This window comes from Cynoglossus semilaevis, chromosome 13 (assembly GCF_000523025.1).
Source record: "Cynoglossus semilaevis isolate Cse_v1.0 chromosome 13, Cse_v1.0, whole genome shotgun sequence".
Classification (NCBI taxonomy): domain Eukaryota; kingdom Metazoa; phylum Chordata; class Actinopteri; order Pleuronectiformes; family Cynoglossidae; genus Cynoglossus; species Cynoglossus semilaevis.
The window spans coordinates 21,454,196-21,469,831 of NC_024319.1; the positions used below are offsets into that span (position 1 = coordinate 21,454,196).

Sequence of the window (15,636 nt, forward strand, 5' to 3'; positions counted from 1 at the left end):
CTTCAATCGCGCTGTCTAAATCGCTTGGTGTCGCACCACTTGAATTGATTGTGTATATGAAGCTGCTACACAGAACCTTTTCGCTTTTGGTGTGAACGTCCGATAAGAGGTAGAAGATTAAATCAATGTAAATAAAAGGTCGGAAGTGATGATTCTAACACACAAAACATAAAGATTGGAGTTTTCAAAAGTCCTTCTGCAAATACATGGCACCTAGTTGTAAGAAGAATTAAAAAAACAACGGTCTGTTTTTAGGTTATAGTCAAAGAGTTTCCTAAGGTGTTATGGAGACTGGATTAGCTTAACACAGGTAACCATGTTTTCATCAGTAACGGGCCTCTGCTAACTGCATTTTAGCACCTTCAACAATCCTGATCTATCACTTCACCAACATCATTCTTGGACAGAATTCATTGAACAACTGTATACATTTCCAACACCACTGAAACCCAGTAGGACAGGTTTTCGTCTTGAATCTGGACCAGCTGGACAGTACAACATCCTAAATACTGTGTTCTGCCTGCAGGGGGCTGTCTTTGACATTTCCTCATCATTGATAATGACAGACTTGGTGAACATCCAGTACTTTATTTTGTCTCCCTGGCTTTCCTTACAGCGCCCCCTGCTGAGTGTGCACCAGGTGGCCACTCCATCCTCCAGAACCCGTACCGCAGCACCAGCTTCAGCTCCAGCTGGCTGCAGCAGTCGTCCCTGCAGGACTTCATCTGCGACCACTCTCTCACACCAGGCTGGTACCAGTTTCAGATTTTTGACAAACCAGCCAGCATGCCCACTCAGTGTGTGGAGGTAGGTGACCGTTATTTCCTGCAAAAACGATTAAAAAAAAGCCCAAGAGTAAAGGGGATTTTTTTTCTTTCAACAAAACATGTCCAGTCTTGTTGCTTTTTGTGCTTAAATTTTAGCTCATATGAACCCAGGACATTTTGGTCTACTGCTCCCTCGTGTGGGCAGTCGGTGTCACTTTGGTAAACTCGAACCACAAAGTTTAAGCACCAGTCACAAAATAACTCATCTGAACTAAAACAATAAGACACTAGTTCATCAACAACTACAAAATGTAAAATTACTGACTTCAATGGGATTTAGCATATGAAAAGAGCCGTTTATTTAAAAAATAATTTATTTTGGGTTTTTTTTTAAGTTGTCTCACAGTTGGCAGATACAGTATGTAATATTAACAAGGGTTTGTTTTGTCTAATGCAGACCTGCCTACCTGTACGCATTTGTGTAACAGGTACGCAATTTGACATCAAAATACACAGTACGAGTCGCCTCTGAGTGACGCATAAAGCTGCTAGCACGTCAGTTCAGTGCGCCTGCAATACTCATGTCTGACAGCAAAATGCAGTAGTGTGGCGTTTAAGGAGTTGCAACCAATCATCGCAAAGTAGAGGAGAAATACGAGTCTGCCGAACCTGTAGCGTAGCCACTAGCCAGGTTTACGATAGTTTGGTCATCTGTACAATGTACGATCAAGGTTTACGATAATTTGGTCATCTGTACAATGTACGATCAATAATCCAAAAAACAGCTAAATATATGATTTTTTGACCATTCTTTGAATGAATAGTTGTAATCATCAGGTCGCAAATTTATGCAAGACAGATTTTTTTTGTGAACCATGAAGGTATCTTTTTTCATGTGGAAAGTTTCCAGCCAATTGCACTTGTCTAAATGTGAGTTACGAGTGACGTCCACGTTCTTGTCTCAGAACAACGGGCATGATTGGCTGAATGGTCTGCTGCGCCCGCCCAATTAGACGCTACAGCCAGGGAAGAGAGAAAATGGGAAAAGAAGGAAAAAAAAAAAAAATAAGCAAGGGAAAACCAGAGTCCAAGGGGAAAGATGAGGAGTGGCAAAGAAGACGGCGGGGGAAAGTAAACGTAAGCATTGCCCGGTAATACGATGTATGATAATTCTTCTTGAAATACGATAATTTACGTTTCCCACCTGGCAACACCGGCCAGCGACGCTCCCTTTTTTCCCGCCTCTGCCTTCCTCTCCGTTACCTACTGGCAGCCGTTGGTGATTGAAAAAGTACATTGCATGTGTGTATGTTGATAAAATGTAATGTGTAGCGTTAATATTTTTTTTCTTTCATGGTGAAAATAGACGTCAAATCAGCGCTGACGCCATATTTTCCGGACTATGTCGCACCGTAGTCGCATGTCAAAAATAATACGTCGTGAAGAGGGAAAACTTGTATAAGACCTGCGCATTTTGCACAGTGTAATTATGCCTTTGTGTTGTAAGCCAATTTAATTAACATATTCCTGAAAACAAAAAATATCCATTGCATTAATTAAAATAACTTTACAATTTTAATTAAATAATTCAGAGCTAACTTGCGGCTATCAGCTTGTATAAGCGCATGTATGTGCAAATTAGTTGCAAAGGTCTGCTACTTTTATTAACTTTTTACTGAAGTTGTAAAATGTTCCTTGGCTAAAGATGATAATTCATTTTTGATTGCAATGTCTGCTTAAAAACTAACATGACATTGATTATATTAGCAGTCTTGTGCAGTGTAGTTGTATTTTACACAAATAAAGGCTAGGCCTACTCTTGAACATGGTGGTGGAACCATATTTAAGATATATACCATATTTAAGCACATCATTGTTGGCCAGTTTGCACACATTTTGTTTGCTTTAGGTTGAAAAAGTATGAAAAATGGTTTGGTGAGCTGAAAGAATAAACATTTTGCCAAGGTGTCCTGGCTATAAAAGAAGAAAAATAATAATTTAATGGTCAGACCTGAAGATCCTTCAATCACACACTTGGTCGGACCTGAAGATCCTTCAATCACACACTTAACACATGACGAATGGCTTCTTTAATGGAAAGTCGTAAAAGTTCCATAACTCCAGGAATTCAGGAATTCTCATTGTATCACATCTCTCACATTTGTCTCCTCATCGTTGCTGCATGTGGAGGAATGTGAAGAGTGATGAATACATTTGTAATTTCAAACGTCTATGGACCCCCTGATGTACGCTAATTCACATGGCAAAACCTGGAATGGACATGTTGGAGTGTGATTGTCTGTGTGATAACATTGCAGATAATTTGGGTGCTTCTAGTAAGTTAGGATTGTTTGTGACTCTTTATTGATGTACCCATTTTAAACTTCTCTGAATTGGCCTTGAATTATCTTTTTATCTCATTTTAGCTATAGTTGAACCGCTATTGCTGACTTTTGATTTAAATATCCTGTTTTACCTTTAACCAGGTGAACCACTGTGGGACACAGGCACCAGTCTGGTTGTCTCTGCGTGAGGGTGAGTCTTTACCTGGTCCACTGGAGGTCCGTCAACTGACGGCCTGTGCAGCCTGGCAGTTCTTTCCCAGCAATATTAAAGACTGTTGTTTGTTCCGCATCCCGGTCACCGTCCGTAACTGTGGAGACTTTTATATCTACCTGCTGCAGCCCACACAAGGCTGCATGGGCTACTGTGCTGAAGGTACGATCCTCACGTAATAGGCTATTTTTGCATGTATTTTGTGTAATTATTCTGGTTAGAAAAGTATAGTTTTAGCTTTGTGACCTTTCTTACAGTGTGTAGTCAGGATGCAACACATGGCGAAAACCTATTAGTGTTGTTCTTTTGTCCTGTCTTAACTTCAGTTATCTTTAATGCTACAAGTTTTCTTTAAAAAAAACAACCTTAAAACATATCTCCATTAAACCCCTTCTTTCTTTGTCTTGGTCCCACAGCCATGTCTGATGCTGTTCCTACGACGTCGTTAACCTGTGACCACGATCAGGTGAACATGGATGGAGGATGTAAAAGTGAGGATCCTGCTGCTGGGGTTATGTTCTGTACTTGTCTCCTAATGTTAGGTCACACAGCAGAACAATCAGCAGGTCAGGAGAGTTGTCATGCGGTCAGGAATGCATCATTGGCCAGGGCCCCTCCTCGGGCCCCCGACTACTGCTTTTAATGAGCTGAGCATGTGTCCCCCACTGTCCGCTGGGTCTGGTCTCCATGGTGATGGATTCACACTACAACGGTTTTTGGGAAGTCAGGAGAAGTCAAATTAGACAAAGTTAACATATATCTTTGCACGTATTTGATTTATATTCGACCTTAAATAAGGTATTTGTTGATTTCTGGGGTGAGTTATGTTACGAAAGGTCAAGACATGCTTTATGTAAACTTTCAAGAGTAAGATTTTGGAGTCTAGCCTGAACATCACCAGGAAGGTTACCAGTATCCAGGAGAGCAAAATAAATGAGTCAGATTTAATTATTTAACCGTAAAGATAACCGGATAAGCAAAAATTGTGAGAAAAATAGCCAAAATTAGAGTGTAAAATTAGTAGTGCAACTACTGCAGACATTTAATCAGATGATAAAATTAATGCTGATTAATATTCAACAAAGCTGTAGGCTAGACAGAAAAATTCTACATATTTCATCAACTCTTTAAAAACTTTTAAATCTTAAAATGATTACACAGAAAATTTGTCAGCAGACTAATGTATATCCATTTATGTGTATGTGTACTATATGTATAGATTCTCAGTCAACCAGGTCATGCAGATAGGTAAAAGGCAACTGGACTTTTTTGGTTTCTAGAAGTTTTAAACTGAGGTCACCTCTAAGAGATGAAACGTCTTCTAGAAGCCAAGACAATCAAGTTTGTCTCCTTAAATGCTTCTGCATTTTATATATCTATATAGAATCGTTAAAATCTTTCAAAATTGTGTTAGGTTCTGCCTCATCGAATAGACTTCTGTTTCTTCTCTGTCAGCTGTGCAGCGCCCTCTTCCTCCTCCTCCTCCATCAGTACCTGTCATCATCCCTGAAGTAACACATAACAGTGTCTTCCTGAAGTGCAACTTCGAGAGCATCTCTAACGCTTCGGTGGGTCATGTGGTCACGTGGTCTCGACTCTCACTTGAAGGCAGAAAGGAGGAGTTGCGACAGGAAACCACCATCCTGACCTTCGCTTTCATCGAGCTGGACGGCTTCAACCTCCGCATGGGGGATAAGGTCTGACACTGATGCAGGGATTCAGGCAAAAGCAGTTGTTTTTTTGATGTAGGATGTACTGCGTCAACAGTTTAGTTTATTGTACAATCACAGATTATGATATGTAAAGCTAAAACGTGGCGATACATACCAAAGTAAATTTTCCAATCATGAAAGTTTATAATGAGAAATAAAATATATATCTCATTTTCTTTTTTAGATTTACTGCTCAAGTTCAAGTTTTTTCTTGGATTTCCCTGACATCCGTGGCGCATCAGTGGAAAGTCAGGAGTTTTTTGCTGGAGTTAGGGTAAATTTAAAAAAAAAAATTGTAAATTTTTGAATGCTGTGTTGTGTATTCATTTTAATTAAATCTCTCTCATGTGCAGTTAATTCCAGAAGAAAACGTAATATCTGAAAATGGGAGACTGTATGAGTTGGTTGTTGAGAGCACAATTCCTGTCACTTGCCCAGATGAGACCTTGTCCTCTGAGCATCCATGCACACTGTCCCTGCACTTCAGCACCAGCAGTCAAGGTCAGGATATGGACAAGTAGCAGAGATGTTTTTGTGTGGGTTCCCTATTAGATAGTGGTTGTTGTCAAGCTTGGCTGCTTTCATTGTGGAAGAACATCAAACTAAAATGCCTCAACTCAACTGTCTGTTTCAGATGAAGGCTTTCTGGGTCCAGATCTGTCTCTGTCCTCCTGTGTGGTGAATCTGACCCAGACGCCATGCCATTCAGGAGTCTGTAGTCGAGCTCAGATCTTCTTTGGCCCCAATGTGGACTTTGTTAAAGAAGGAAACAGGACAACAAAAGTTTCTGTCAAACCTATCATCTCCCAGAATTTCCTCTGGAACGCATACTCACCAGAACCTGTTGAGGTAGGCCAATTCAAAGATTCACATGGACATTTTCTCTTCTGTCACTTATGTTTATCTGTTTATTTACTTTTGATGCTGCAAGTATTTGAATGTGTGTATTTGCAGATCACAGTGAAGGAAGTGCCCTCAGCGTACTGTTACTCCTTCACTGACCCTCACATTGTCACATTTGACGGCAGGTACATCAAATTTTGTCACAAACTGTTGTTTGTGTTTAGCAACAAAATATTCAACCAGAATTTGCTAAATTAGCCAACTTAGCTGGGGGATAACTATATGTTGGTTTGATGAAAATGTTTTATTATATAGTATTGATTGAGTGATGGAATGTTTCTGTTTTCAAACAGACACTATGACAGCAGCCACATCGGGACCTTTGTTCTGTACAAAAGCACACTGTGGCCCTTTGAGGTCCACGTTCGTCAGTGGGAGTGTGGCAGCCTGGTCCACGCTGCCTCCTGTGTGTGTGGCTTCGTGGTCAGGGACGGTGGTGATGTCATCGCTTTCGACATGTGCAACGGAGAAATGGGTGAAACCAGGCCTCACCTGTCTATGAAAAACAGAGACCTGAGTAAGAGCAGCATCAGGATCTTGGAGTCCTACCAGGGACGTAAAGTCACAGTGAGTGACAATATAACCAATCAAACCACTGACACATTCTCTAAATACTGCAATAACTGGATGATGATTCTTGTCTCCGTATGGTTTGTCTCCAGATGACATTCTCCTCTGGAGCCTTTGTCCGTGCAGATGTTTCTGACTGGGGAATGAGTCTGACACTCAGAGCTTCCAGTTCTGACTGGGGTCACACTAAAGGTCTGTGTGGCACATATGATGGGCAGCTGGACAATGAGTTCCACACAGCAGGGGGCGCCAAACTAGAGCATCTAAACTCATTTATCTCCGAATGGAGGTAAGTGTGTTTTTAAATATCTAACTTGGCAACCCTGTTATCAAATCCCTGCCTTTTCAATTTACAAGTGAGTAGAATTAAATCCCTGCCTTTTCAATTTACAAGTGGTTACATGTGTTACTACATTTTGTTTTATTGTTATTATCTCTTTAAAATCCATTTTTTTTCTCTGTTTCTCTATCAGACTCGCCCCAGGAACAAGTCTGTTTGACACTGTACCCTTCCACCTCAGTGAACCAAGCCCTCCTAAGTACTGTACCTGTCAGACTGAGTTCCGCTTTGCAGGTTCCAGAGCACAAACTCCATGGACCCCCAGCCCTGACTCCAGTTGCTTTCGTCAACCCATTGTACATCATCTGACCATCATTCCAGCTTTGGATGTGACAGCTGAGTACATCAGGTCAGTGGAGCTGCACAGAGGTGATGAAGTGCAGTTCTTCCCACCAGGACGCTCCAATCCAAAGCCCCAGGTAGGTGATACCAACGAAGATAGATTCCAGTTATCAAGAGCAGGAGATCCTCTTTCTGGGTCTGTAGTCTCAACACAGCCCCAGCAGCACAGGAGCCGTCGTCAGGGCCACCAATACATTCCTAACTCCCAGCATCAAAGCCTCAGTCAGTCGGACCTAGAAGGATTCTCCTACTTTTTCCCAGAAGACCACGAACCAGCAGCACAACCTGACACTCCTCCGACGTGGCCCACACCCTCTGGTTTCACCGAGCATCAGGTACGGAGTCAGTGCCTGAAAGCTGTGGCGGAATCAAACATCGCAGTGAGTTGCAGGAGACTTTTGGACAAGTCAATAATGGGCAAGGTGGTGATGATGTGTGTGAGCGACCTCCAGCTAAAGGATGATGAGTCATGGTTGAACGCAACGTTGCCTCTGCTAGAAAATGAGTGTGAAAGGAGGCTGGTGGAGGACAAGACGAGGGAGGTTGAACATCACGACATCCTGGCTGCGCTCAAGTGTCCTGGTCTGTGCAATGGAAACGGTCAGTGCTCAGAGTGGGGCTGTGTCTGCTTTCCAGGATTTGGATCCTACGACTGCAGTGTGATGTCTGGTAAGCTAAGCTAATACAGATGATGTCAACACACCAACAGACAGGTAAAATAGACTCCCTTAATCTTTACTGTTATTGTTCTTGTTGATCAGACCAGATCCCAGAGATAATGGAGCTGGAGAAGCAGGGTCTCTGTGATGTCCGACAAGGTGACTGTTCCACTGTCCAGGTCTATGGTCAAGGTTTTAAGGACTCCTACGAGCTCAAGTGTGAGTTTGTTAAAGAAAAGGTACTTTTGTTTTCCTGCTTTTTTCTTTCTTTTTATCCTTTTTCTTCTTTTTTGTGTAGTAAGTCTCATATACCTTACATGATAAACCATACTTATTTGACTGCTACCCTGTGATTATTCATCAAAAATTTGACTTCCTCGATAGCCTTTCTCTAAATATTTTCTCCTTTTTGCCTGACCACCATCAACTCAAATCATCCATACAAACTATTCATTTTTGATGTTTTTTAAACCTAAATGAGTAATTGAAAATGAGTGAGTGTATCTTAGTGCCTCTAAATATGTCTCTAAAGGTAATTAAACCTGTTACAAATTGGGGCAAAAACACACCTTTTGCTAGCATTCAAGCTAAATTCACTTGGTTTCTATGTGAAATGATGTAATCAGACTATCTGCTGTTGAGCATTTCCTCTCTTTTGTTTCTCTATGTGAAGTTTGTAGATGGGGAATGGGTTTTGGATGAGCCCATATTTGTCCCAGCAACATTTCTGGATGTTACTGCTATGGAGTGTCAGCTCCCTGTGGTGGACAACTGGCTTTCTACAGACCTGGAAACGGAAACAACAACAAATCGACCACTCGCTCGCTGGCAGATCAAAGTTAGTTAGACTTTTTAATTCACTTTGTCCCAAACACTCCTGATATATCATGAAGTCTTGCACATATTTGAAAAACAAAATTTTTAACCCTAATTGTGTGCAAAAGCTATGCATAAACAAACATATTTGCTGTGAAACATTTTCTCCTCTGGTGTTTGTTGAAGAAAGTCATGGAACATCCATCACAGGACCACACAGCACCTTGCCTTCACACTTTACTTACTGTTTATAGGCTTTTCTGTAAATATTTGAGTGATTGAAATGGTTCCATTCAGTGTGACTGATGATAGTTTACACTTTCTAGTTTATTTTCCCAGTCATCTCAGTGTAATCATCTCTGATCTGGTCCAGGTCTCCAATGACGGCTACAGCTATAGCAACGGTAAGATTCTGAGTCTGTACGACGGAGCCTGTCAGATCTGCAGCCTCAACACTGAAGTACTCTGCACACTGAGGGTGAGGAAGGTTTTCCCACATCACTTTAACTAAAAATATAGGTGGTAAAGTGACCGATTCTTGTGATGTTTTTATGGCCTTGATTACGATGTTACCGCTGTGTTTGTGTAGGTGAATGATATAGGTACTTATTCAGAGAATGTAGAAATATTGAGGCCCCCACTGTAGTGTGTCCCACAATAGGGACCACATTTTTGCAGCCTGTTGATGTTTTCTGTTCTCAGAACAATTATGTATTCAGCAAGATGACAAATTTTTGCAGCCTGTTGATGTTTTATGTTCTCAGAACAATTATGTATTCAGCATATATTTGTGAACACCAGTGAACACCCAACTATAGGTTGTCTTACTTTAATAAACAGGAAACTAAAACCTAACACTTGTTAAACCCACTGAGGTCAATCCTGGGTAAGTTTCACGTCAGTATTGAAGAGAAATAAACACTAAACACTGTTTGCTGTGATGTAAATTGTTGAGTGCTTTGTTTCCCAGGAGAAAACGTGCTACATCAGTGCTGTGTGTTACAGCGAGGGGGAGTCCAATCCCAGCAACCCTTGCCTCACGTGTCGCCCAGAATCCTCCAAACACACATGGTCCACAGCAGAGAGTATGTGCAGCATAAGAAAAACAGTCATTCATTCTGATTTGATTTTGTAATCAACGGATCTTCACAAGATGTAAACTTTCAAATAAAAATAACACACTTACTATTTATGAGAAATCTATGTGCCCCTAATAAACTGTTTATATCAGTTAACACACTAAAATTAAATGCTATGATATGTAAGTTCTTTTTTGAAAAAAAGTTTAGTTCATTAAATGTTACTTTTAAAATGCTGGTTTGAATTGAATAAAATAACACAAGACTAACATTAATAGAAACAAACAGTATTTTATAGACTTATAGACATCTTATAGACATTTACTTTATTATTGTTTCTTTTTTATTTATGTTAGCCCCGCACATCATTTAAACATCCACTCACTTATTGTTTATATTTCAGGGAACTTTCCTCCAGTGCTGCAGCCGCTGCCGTTACCTCTTCGCTCCTTTCAGGGAGAGAACTTAATGTATCAGCTCCAGGCTCAGGACCCTGAGGGTTCGGTGCTCAGCTTCACCCTCATATCAGGGCCAGAAGGTTCTTCTCTGTCTCCCTCTGGCCTGCTAGTGTGGAAGGTCACAGCTAAAACCACTGACGTACATACCTTCTACTTCACTGTGAGGGACGAGTGTAACGCTGAGACCAGAGCATCTCTGCAGGTGAGGCTGTGTTTGGATAAACTCAAGTTATTATTAAACCCTAATGTTATAATGACATGTCCATCAATAACTTATTGCAAAAAATTGAAATAGCACTTAATTTAAAATGCAATAATCTGTTCTTTATTTTTTTGGTTAATTTCAAAAGGCTAAAACAGTGATAGAACAACTTACTAAATATTACAGTATTACAAAAATGTTTTTTATTGTGTTTATCTTTAGCACGAAATTGCATTTATCTGTCATTAATGTTAAAAGTCTTCTTCTATCCTTACACAAATTACAAAAAATTACTATGTTGAAATAGTTCTAAATTAACGTGTTTATTTTTGACCTGGTTGACAGATAATTGCATTTAATTCACAAAGCCATTATTGGTTTCTGGCCACCAGATGGTGATAAAGATACCTCTGTGAAGCCTATATAGATGTAACAATGTAACAAAAAATAAAAGTATTTTTTATAGACATACATGCCAGAAATGTATTGGTTATAAAGCTCAAATTACTCTATGGGAAAGATTCCAAATCAGTGTTTTCTTCCATTATTACATTAACATTTACATTTTCTTCAATGCAAATGTGTATTTTTACAGGCTTTGAGAAAGAAAATGTTTAAAGTGCTGACAAACCACTGCTGCATCCCTGTCTATGTTAAGGCCTTTCCTCTAACTTCCAGTCTTCCACAGGTCAGGGAGATGCTGCCAGAGCTGGAGATCAGATTCACATTTCAGTTTCAAATTCGGACAAGCACATTATTCCCACCACTTCCTCCACCTCTTCATTACAACCACCGGCTTCTCCGACCACACTCAGACGACACCCTGACAGGAGGGCGAGACCACAATCCACTTCTGGTGTCAGAAAGACCACAGTGACACCCCTAAATCAAACTGTACCCAGACTGTTTGGCTCCACTGTCCCCAGAGGTCAGCTGACCCCAGACCTCACCACGGGGGTGAGAACGGGGACCCTGTCGGTCCCCATGACCTGTGCTGACTCTCCCTGTTTCCCCGGTGTCCCCTGTGAGCCAACAGTCACTGGGTCCTTCAGGTGTGGACGCTGTCCCTATGGTTACGTCGGAGATGGAGTCACATGTAAAGGTAGGCTGATAATAGTGTATTTAGCTGAGTTATAGCTTCATCACAGTCTTTAGCAACATTGTTAGCATTACCTTAATGGAGAGGGCTGTGGGAAAAAGAGTGGAAAGTTTACAGCTAGCTAAATAACACAGACAAGGACAATGTTTTAATTATAATTTAGTTTGAAGAAAAAACCTCACAAAGTATTTGTCTTAAAACACAGTCTCAAAGCACAGTGCAAAAACTACAAAAACAGGCAAACATAAAGTTGAAATACACATAATCTAAAAGTTAGCTTTAAATTACCTCAAACTAGACTTGAGAACCAGAGAAAATCAATTGGAATTGCATTAAAAGTAGTTAATGTCAAATGAATGAAAAATTAAATTCCTTATTAATTATTGAATACACAGCACATGTTATTTTGCAAAAAATTGAGCAAAACACACTTACGGTTGGCTTAGCAGTTGCTACTACCAGTCTTCATTCAGTGAAATTATAGATCTAAAAGAAAATTTGTGTGTGTGTGTGTGTTTCAGCTGTGTGCAGGTATCAATGTGGCAGGAACATGGAGTGTTCTCTGCCCAACACCTGTACCTGTAAAGAAGGTTACACTGGATACAACTGTCATATCGGTGAGAAGATCAAGGACTGGAGAAAAGAAGTCAGCGTTTCCCCTTCATCCACTTTGACCATGTTTCTGCTTCTCTCTCAGCTGTGTGTCGTCCAGACTGCAAGAACCAGGGCAAGTGTGTGAGACCTGATGTGTGTGAGTGTCCTTCAGGCTACAGCGGCCCCACCTGTGAGACAGGTAACAACAGGTCACCTGACCTCAACACACACACACACATACATCACCTGATGAGAAGCAGTGTTTCATCCTTAACTCTTGGTCGTCGTCCTACAGCAAGCTGTGAGCCTCAGTGTCAACACGGAGGCACCTGTCTGTCCAGGAACCTGTGTACCTGCCCCTACGGCTACGTGGGGCCCAGATGTGAAATCAGTGAGTCATTTTTAAACCATTTTAGTTGAATTCAACAACGGTCACAGCAGTGTATACGAAGAGATGGAGTTACAGTATAAGAGCATTTTGGACTGCAAGGTTTGTGCCACACAAAAATGCAGCCTTTATTTGTGGCACGTCATATTTTCTTTTTTCTTTTTCTTTTTTTGTTTCTTTTTTTAATTTATATATATATATATGTATATATAGTATATTGTAATATATATATATATATATTTGTATAAATCACATTCTTATGTATGTGTTCACAAACTATGAAAAGTAAAAACGGATATACAGTTGTGTAAATTTCGGAAAAACATGTACTAAGAAGTATTTAGTATTTTTCCTTTGCTTCATTACATATTTCATCTAATCTACAATTTTATGTTTTTATTGCAACGCTAATTTAAAAATATAAAATGGGTTAAAACTAACAATAAGGATGTCCTATAATACCAGTTGACCGATATTACCATCAGTATGTAATATTGGTAAACATTGTTACTAGTTTTTCCTCCGATATGAAAACCCGTTAATGCAGTGCCTGGCTTTGGCCCAGATGACGTGACCTAAAAATAATTTTGAAGTGAAAATGAAAGTGAATTATTGTCCTGCTGACACCACTGCTCACAATGAAATCTGCTGACACCACTGCTCACAATGAAATGTGTCCTCAGCCTTTAACCAAAACAGCTGCATATATCAGTAACAGGGAATCTCTTGATTGACTTTTAGGAATCAGTCATTTTAGAAACATTAGGTGTTTTTTCTGACTGACACTTGGAAAAAGATGGAACTACCATGTTAAATAATTTTTTTAATTATTCTTTATATATAAATGAATAAATAATGAATGGATTTCCAAATTTTCCTGATGATGTGTCTCTGTCAGTGGTTTGTAACAGACACTGTGAAAATGGAGGAGAGTGCATTTCACCTGATGTCTGCAGATGTAAACCAGGCTGGAATGGACCAACGTGCAACTCAGGTACAACTTGGATTAAACTTTGGTTAAAAAAAATAGCATAATGTAATTTCATATTTATCAAAACATTTCCTGAAAACTCTGCAGTCTAAGTCTAAGTGTCGTTCCTTGTATATTCTCCAGCTCTCTGTAACCCTGTCTGTCTGAACGGAGGAACCTGCATCAAACCCAACATCTGTGCTTGTCCCAGTGGTTTTTATGGCTCCCAGTGTCAAATTGGTAAATGACTTTATAGTATACAATATATACAATATATACTAGGTTCTAGTTTTTCTAACTTCAACTGTCAATTTATAAAATATTACTTGCTTATGTTTTGGTAGTTCTCGTGCATTATACCTATATCATTTTTAGGGGACACTGAAATATTTTTAAGCTCGACTGTACTTATTTATTGTTGTTTTCTTTTTGTTCTTATTCTGGTCCAGTTATGTATAAAACACTTTTGCTAAAGTTTTTACTTAAATGAGTTCATTGTATCACCTGTAACTTTTCATGATTATTTTTGGCTAATTTAGTGTGGTTTGATTGCCTTATTTACATTGCACTATAATTTATTTCTACTTTTTTAACTTCAATGGTAGTTATGGTGTCTAATGCAACACTGCACTTATACTGCCCTCTGCTGGATCACTGGGTAATTACAACAACGTGTGCTCCTGTCCTGAAGGATACACTGGAAAGAGGTGTCAGAAAAGTAGGTTCTTTTTTTAATTTAAATTTGCTTTGTGTTGATAAGAAAGGAAAAATAATGACAGAATGTGTTTCAGGTGTGTGTGAGCCTATGTGTATGAATAAGGGAAAGTGTGTCGGTCCAAACACATGTTCCTGTGCCTCAGGATGGAGAGGAAGCAGGTGTAACATCCGTGAGTTCCTTCATCTTTGCTTACAATTTCAAACACATTGTTTGTGGTACAGCAGGTTCACTTTAATTGGATGATATATTCCTGCAGTAATTGAAACATTTAATTATAGTACTTGTGTTTTTTTATTTACTTTTGGGCCACAGTCACCATTTTTAACACCGTTTATTGCATACTTTAAACTGCTTTAAACATGTAACTGCCCCTTTTTAATTGTAAGTCAACTTTTCTTTATTCCTGACTGCAGCGGTGTGTTTACAAAAGTGTAAGAATGGTGGCGAGTGTGTAGGACCCAACACCTGACATATTTGCTCTCCTGTGTCTGACGTATTAGCACAAAGTTCTCATTGTACTCAAGTCTGTCTGTTAGTACAGATTTTATAACAACCTGGAATCACAAGTGTAATTTCTCCCATGTTCAGCCATCTGTACGCAGCGATGCTTGAACGGAGGAAGGTGTGTGTTGCCTGACTATTGTCACTGTCGGCGAGGATTCAAAGGCCTAAACTGCTCAATAAAGGTACTGGTGTGTAAAACTACACATAGACACACACGCACGCAAACCACTTTTACATGCAGGTTTTATTATAAAATAGAACCATCATTTTTGGGTGTTTGCTGTTTAGCTAGCAATGCTTGATAGCTATGTATGCTATTTAAAGTAAATGATTTGCTAACCTAGTAACTAGGAATGTTATTAACAACAGTTTTGGTTATTTGTCTGGTTACATGGCCAAATTAATTTATTCTTAGGAAAACAGTTTGCCAGTCTAGTGGTCAAATGTGGTAGTCTAAATTTGGCATGACTTGAAATTAGTACCATTTGAGGTGTAAACTATTTTTATAAAACAAAAGAAGCCACATGATCACTTTGCTCGTTCTAAAACACAATGTTTTGCGCTGTTAAATATGTAAAATTAAGAAGTTGATAATGATATTTTATTAACCTCACAGGCTTCACAGGCATGATGAGAAGAAAGAGAAACCACAAACTGCACAATGACGAGAGGACATGTTGTATGGATGAGTGAGTGTGTGTGTGTGTGTGTGTGTGTGGCTCCATGCACATTTAAACAGAGGGACTTGATGTATTGCACTTGTCTATTTGGGCCCTGTATTTCACTACCTCAAAGCAGAAGGAAACACATCTGTTAGAGTCTTTATATTCAGATGTTTCTTGTGTTGTATGAAGATGTTTGTTTCGACTCAATGTTATCTCTGATTTTTCTTTTTTTTTTTTTTTATTTTTTTCCAGTTCCTTCAAATCTTTTTTTTCCCTAAAAAATTTGACACGGTT

General features: G+C 39.5%; 1 protein-coding gene across 1 annotated transcript; it reads left to right on the plus strand.

Annotated features, from left to right (window-relative positions):
• Window positions 1-543: 543 nt before the first annotated feature.
• vwde (von Willebrand factor D and EGF domains) lies at window positions 544-15,591 on the plus strand (the record flags this gene model as incomplete). The annotated part of the gene is given in 27 exon segments (XM_025061559.1): window positions 544-807; window positions 3,254-3,485; window positions 3,740-3,814; window positions 4,779-5,020; window positions 5,220-5,309; window positions 5,389-5,536; window positions 5,670-5,884; window positions 5,990-6,063; window positions 6,232-6,505; window positions 6,601-6,797; window positions 6,982-7,859; window positions 7,952-8,088; window positions 8,523-8,687; window positions 9,039-9,143; window positions 9,636-9,750; window positions 10,148-10,414; window positions 11,063-11,506; window positions 12,025-12,120; window positions 12,201-12,296; window positions 12,393-12,488; window positions 13,384-13,479; window positions 13,600-13,691; window positions 14,080-14,173; window positions 14,247-14,342; window positions 14,587-14,679; window positions 14,762-14,859; window positions 15,294-15,591. Coding segments are annotated over 27 exon segments (4,794 nt in total), but the record flags the coding sequence as incomplete, so codon positions are not given.
• Between the last annotated feature and the right edge of the window lie 45 nt (window positions 15,592-15,636).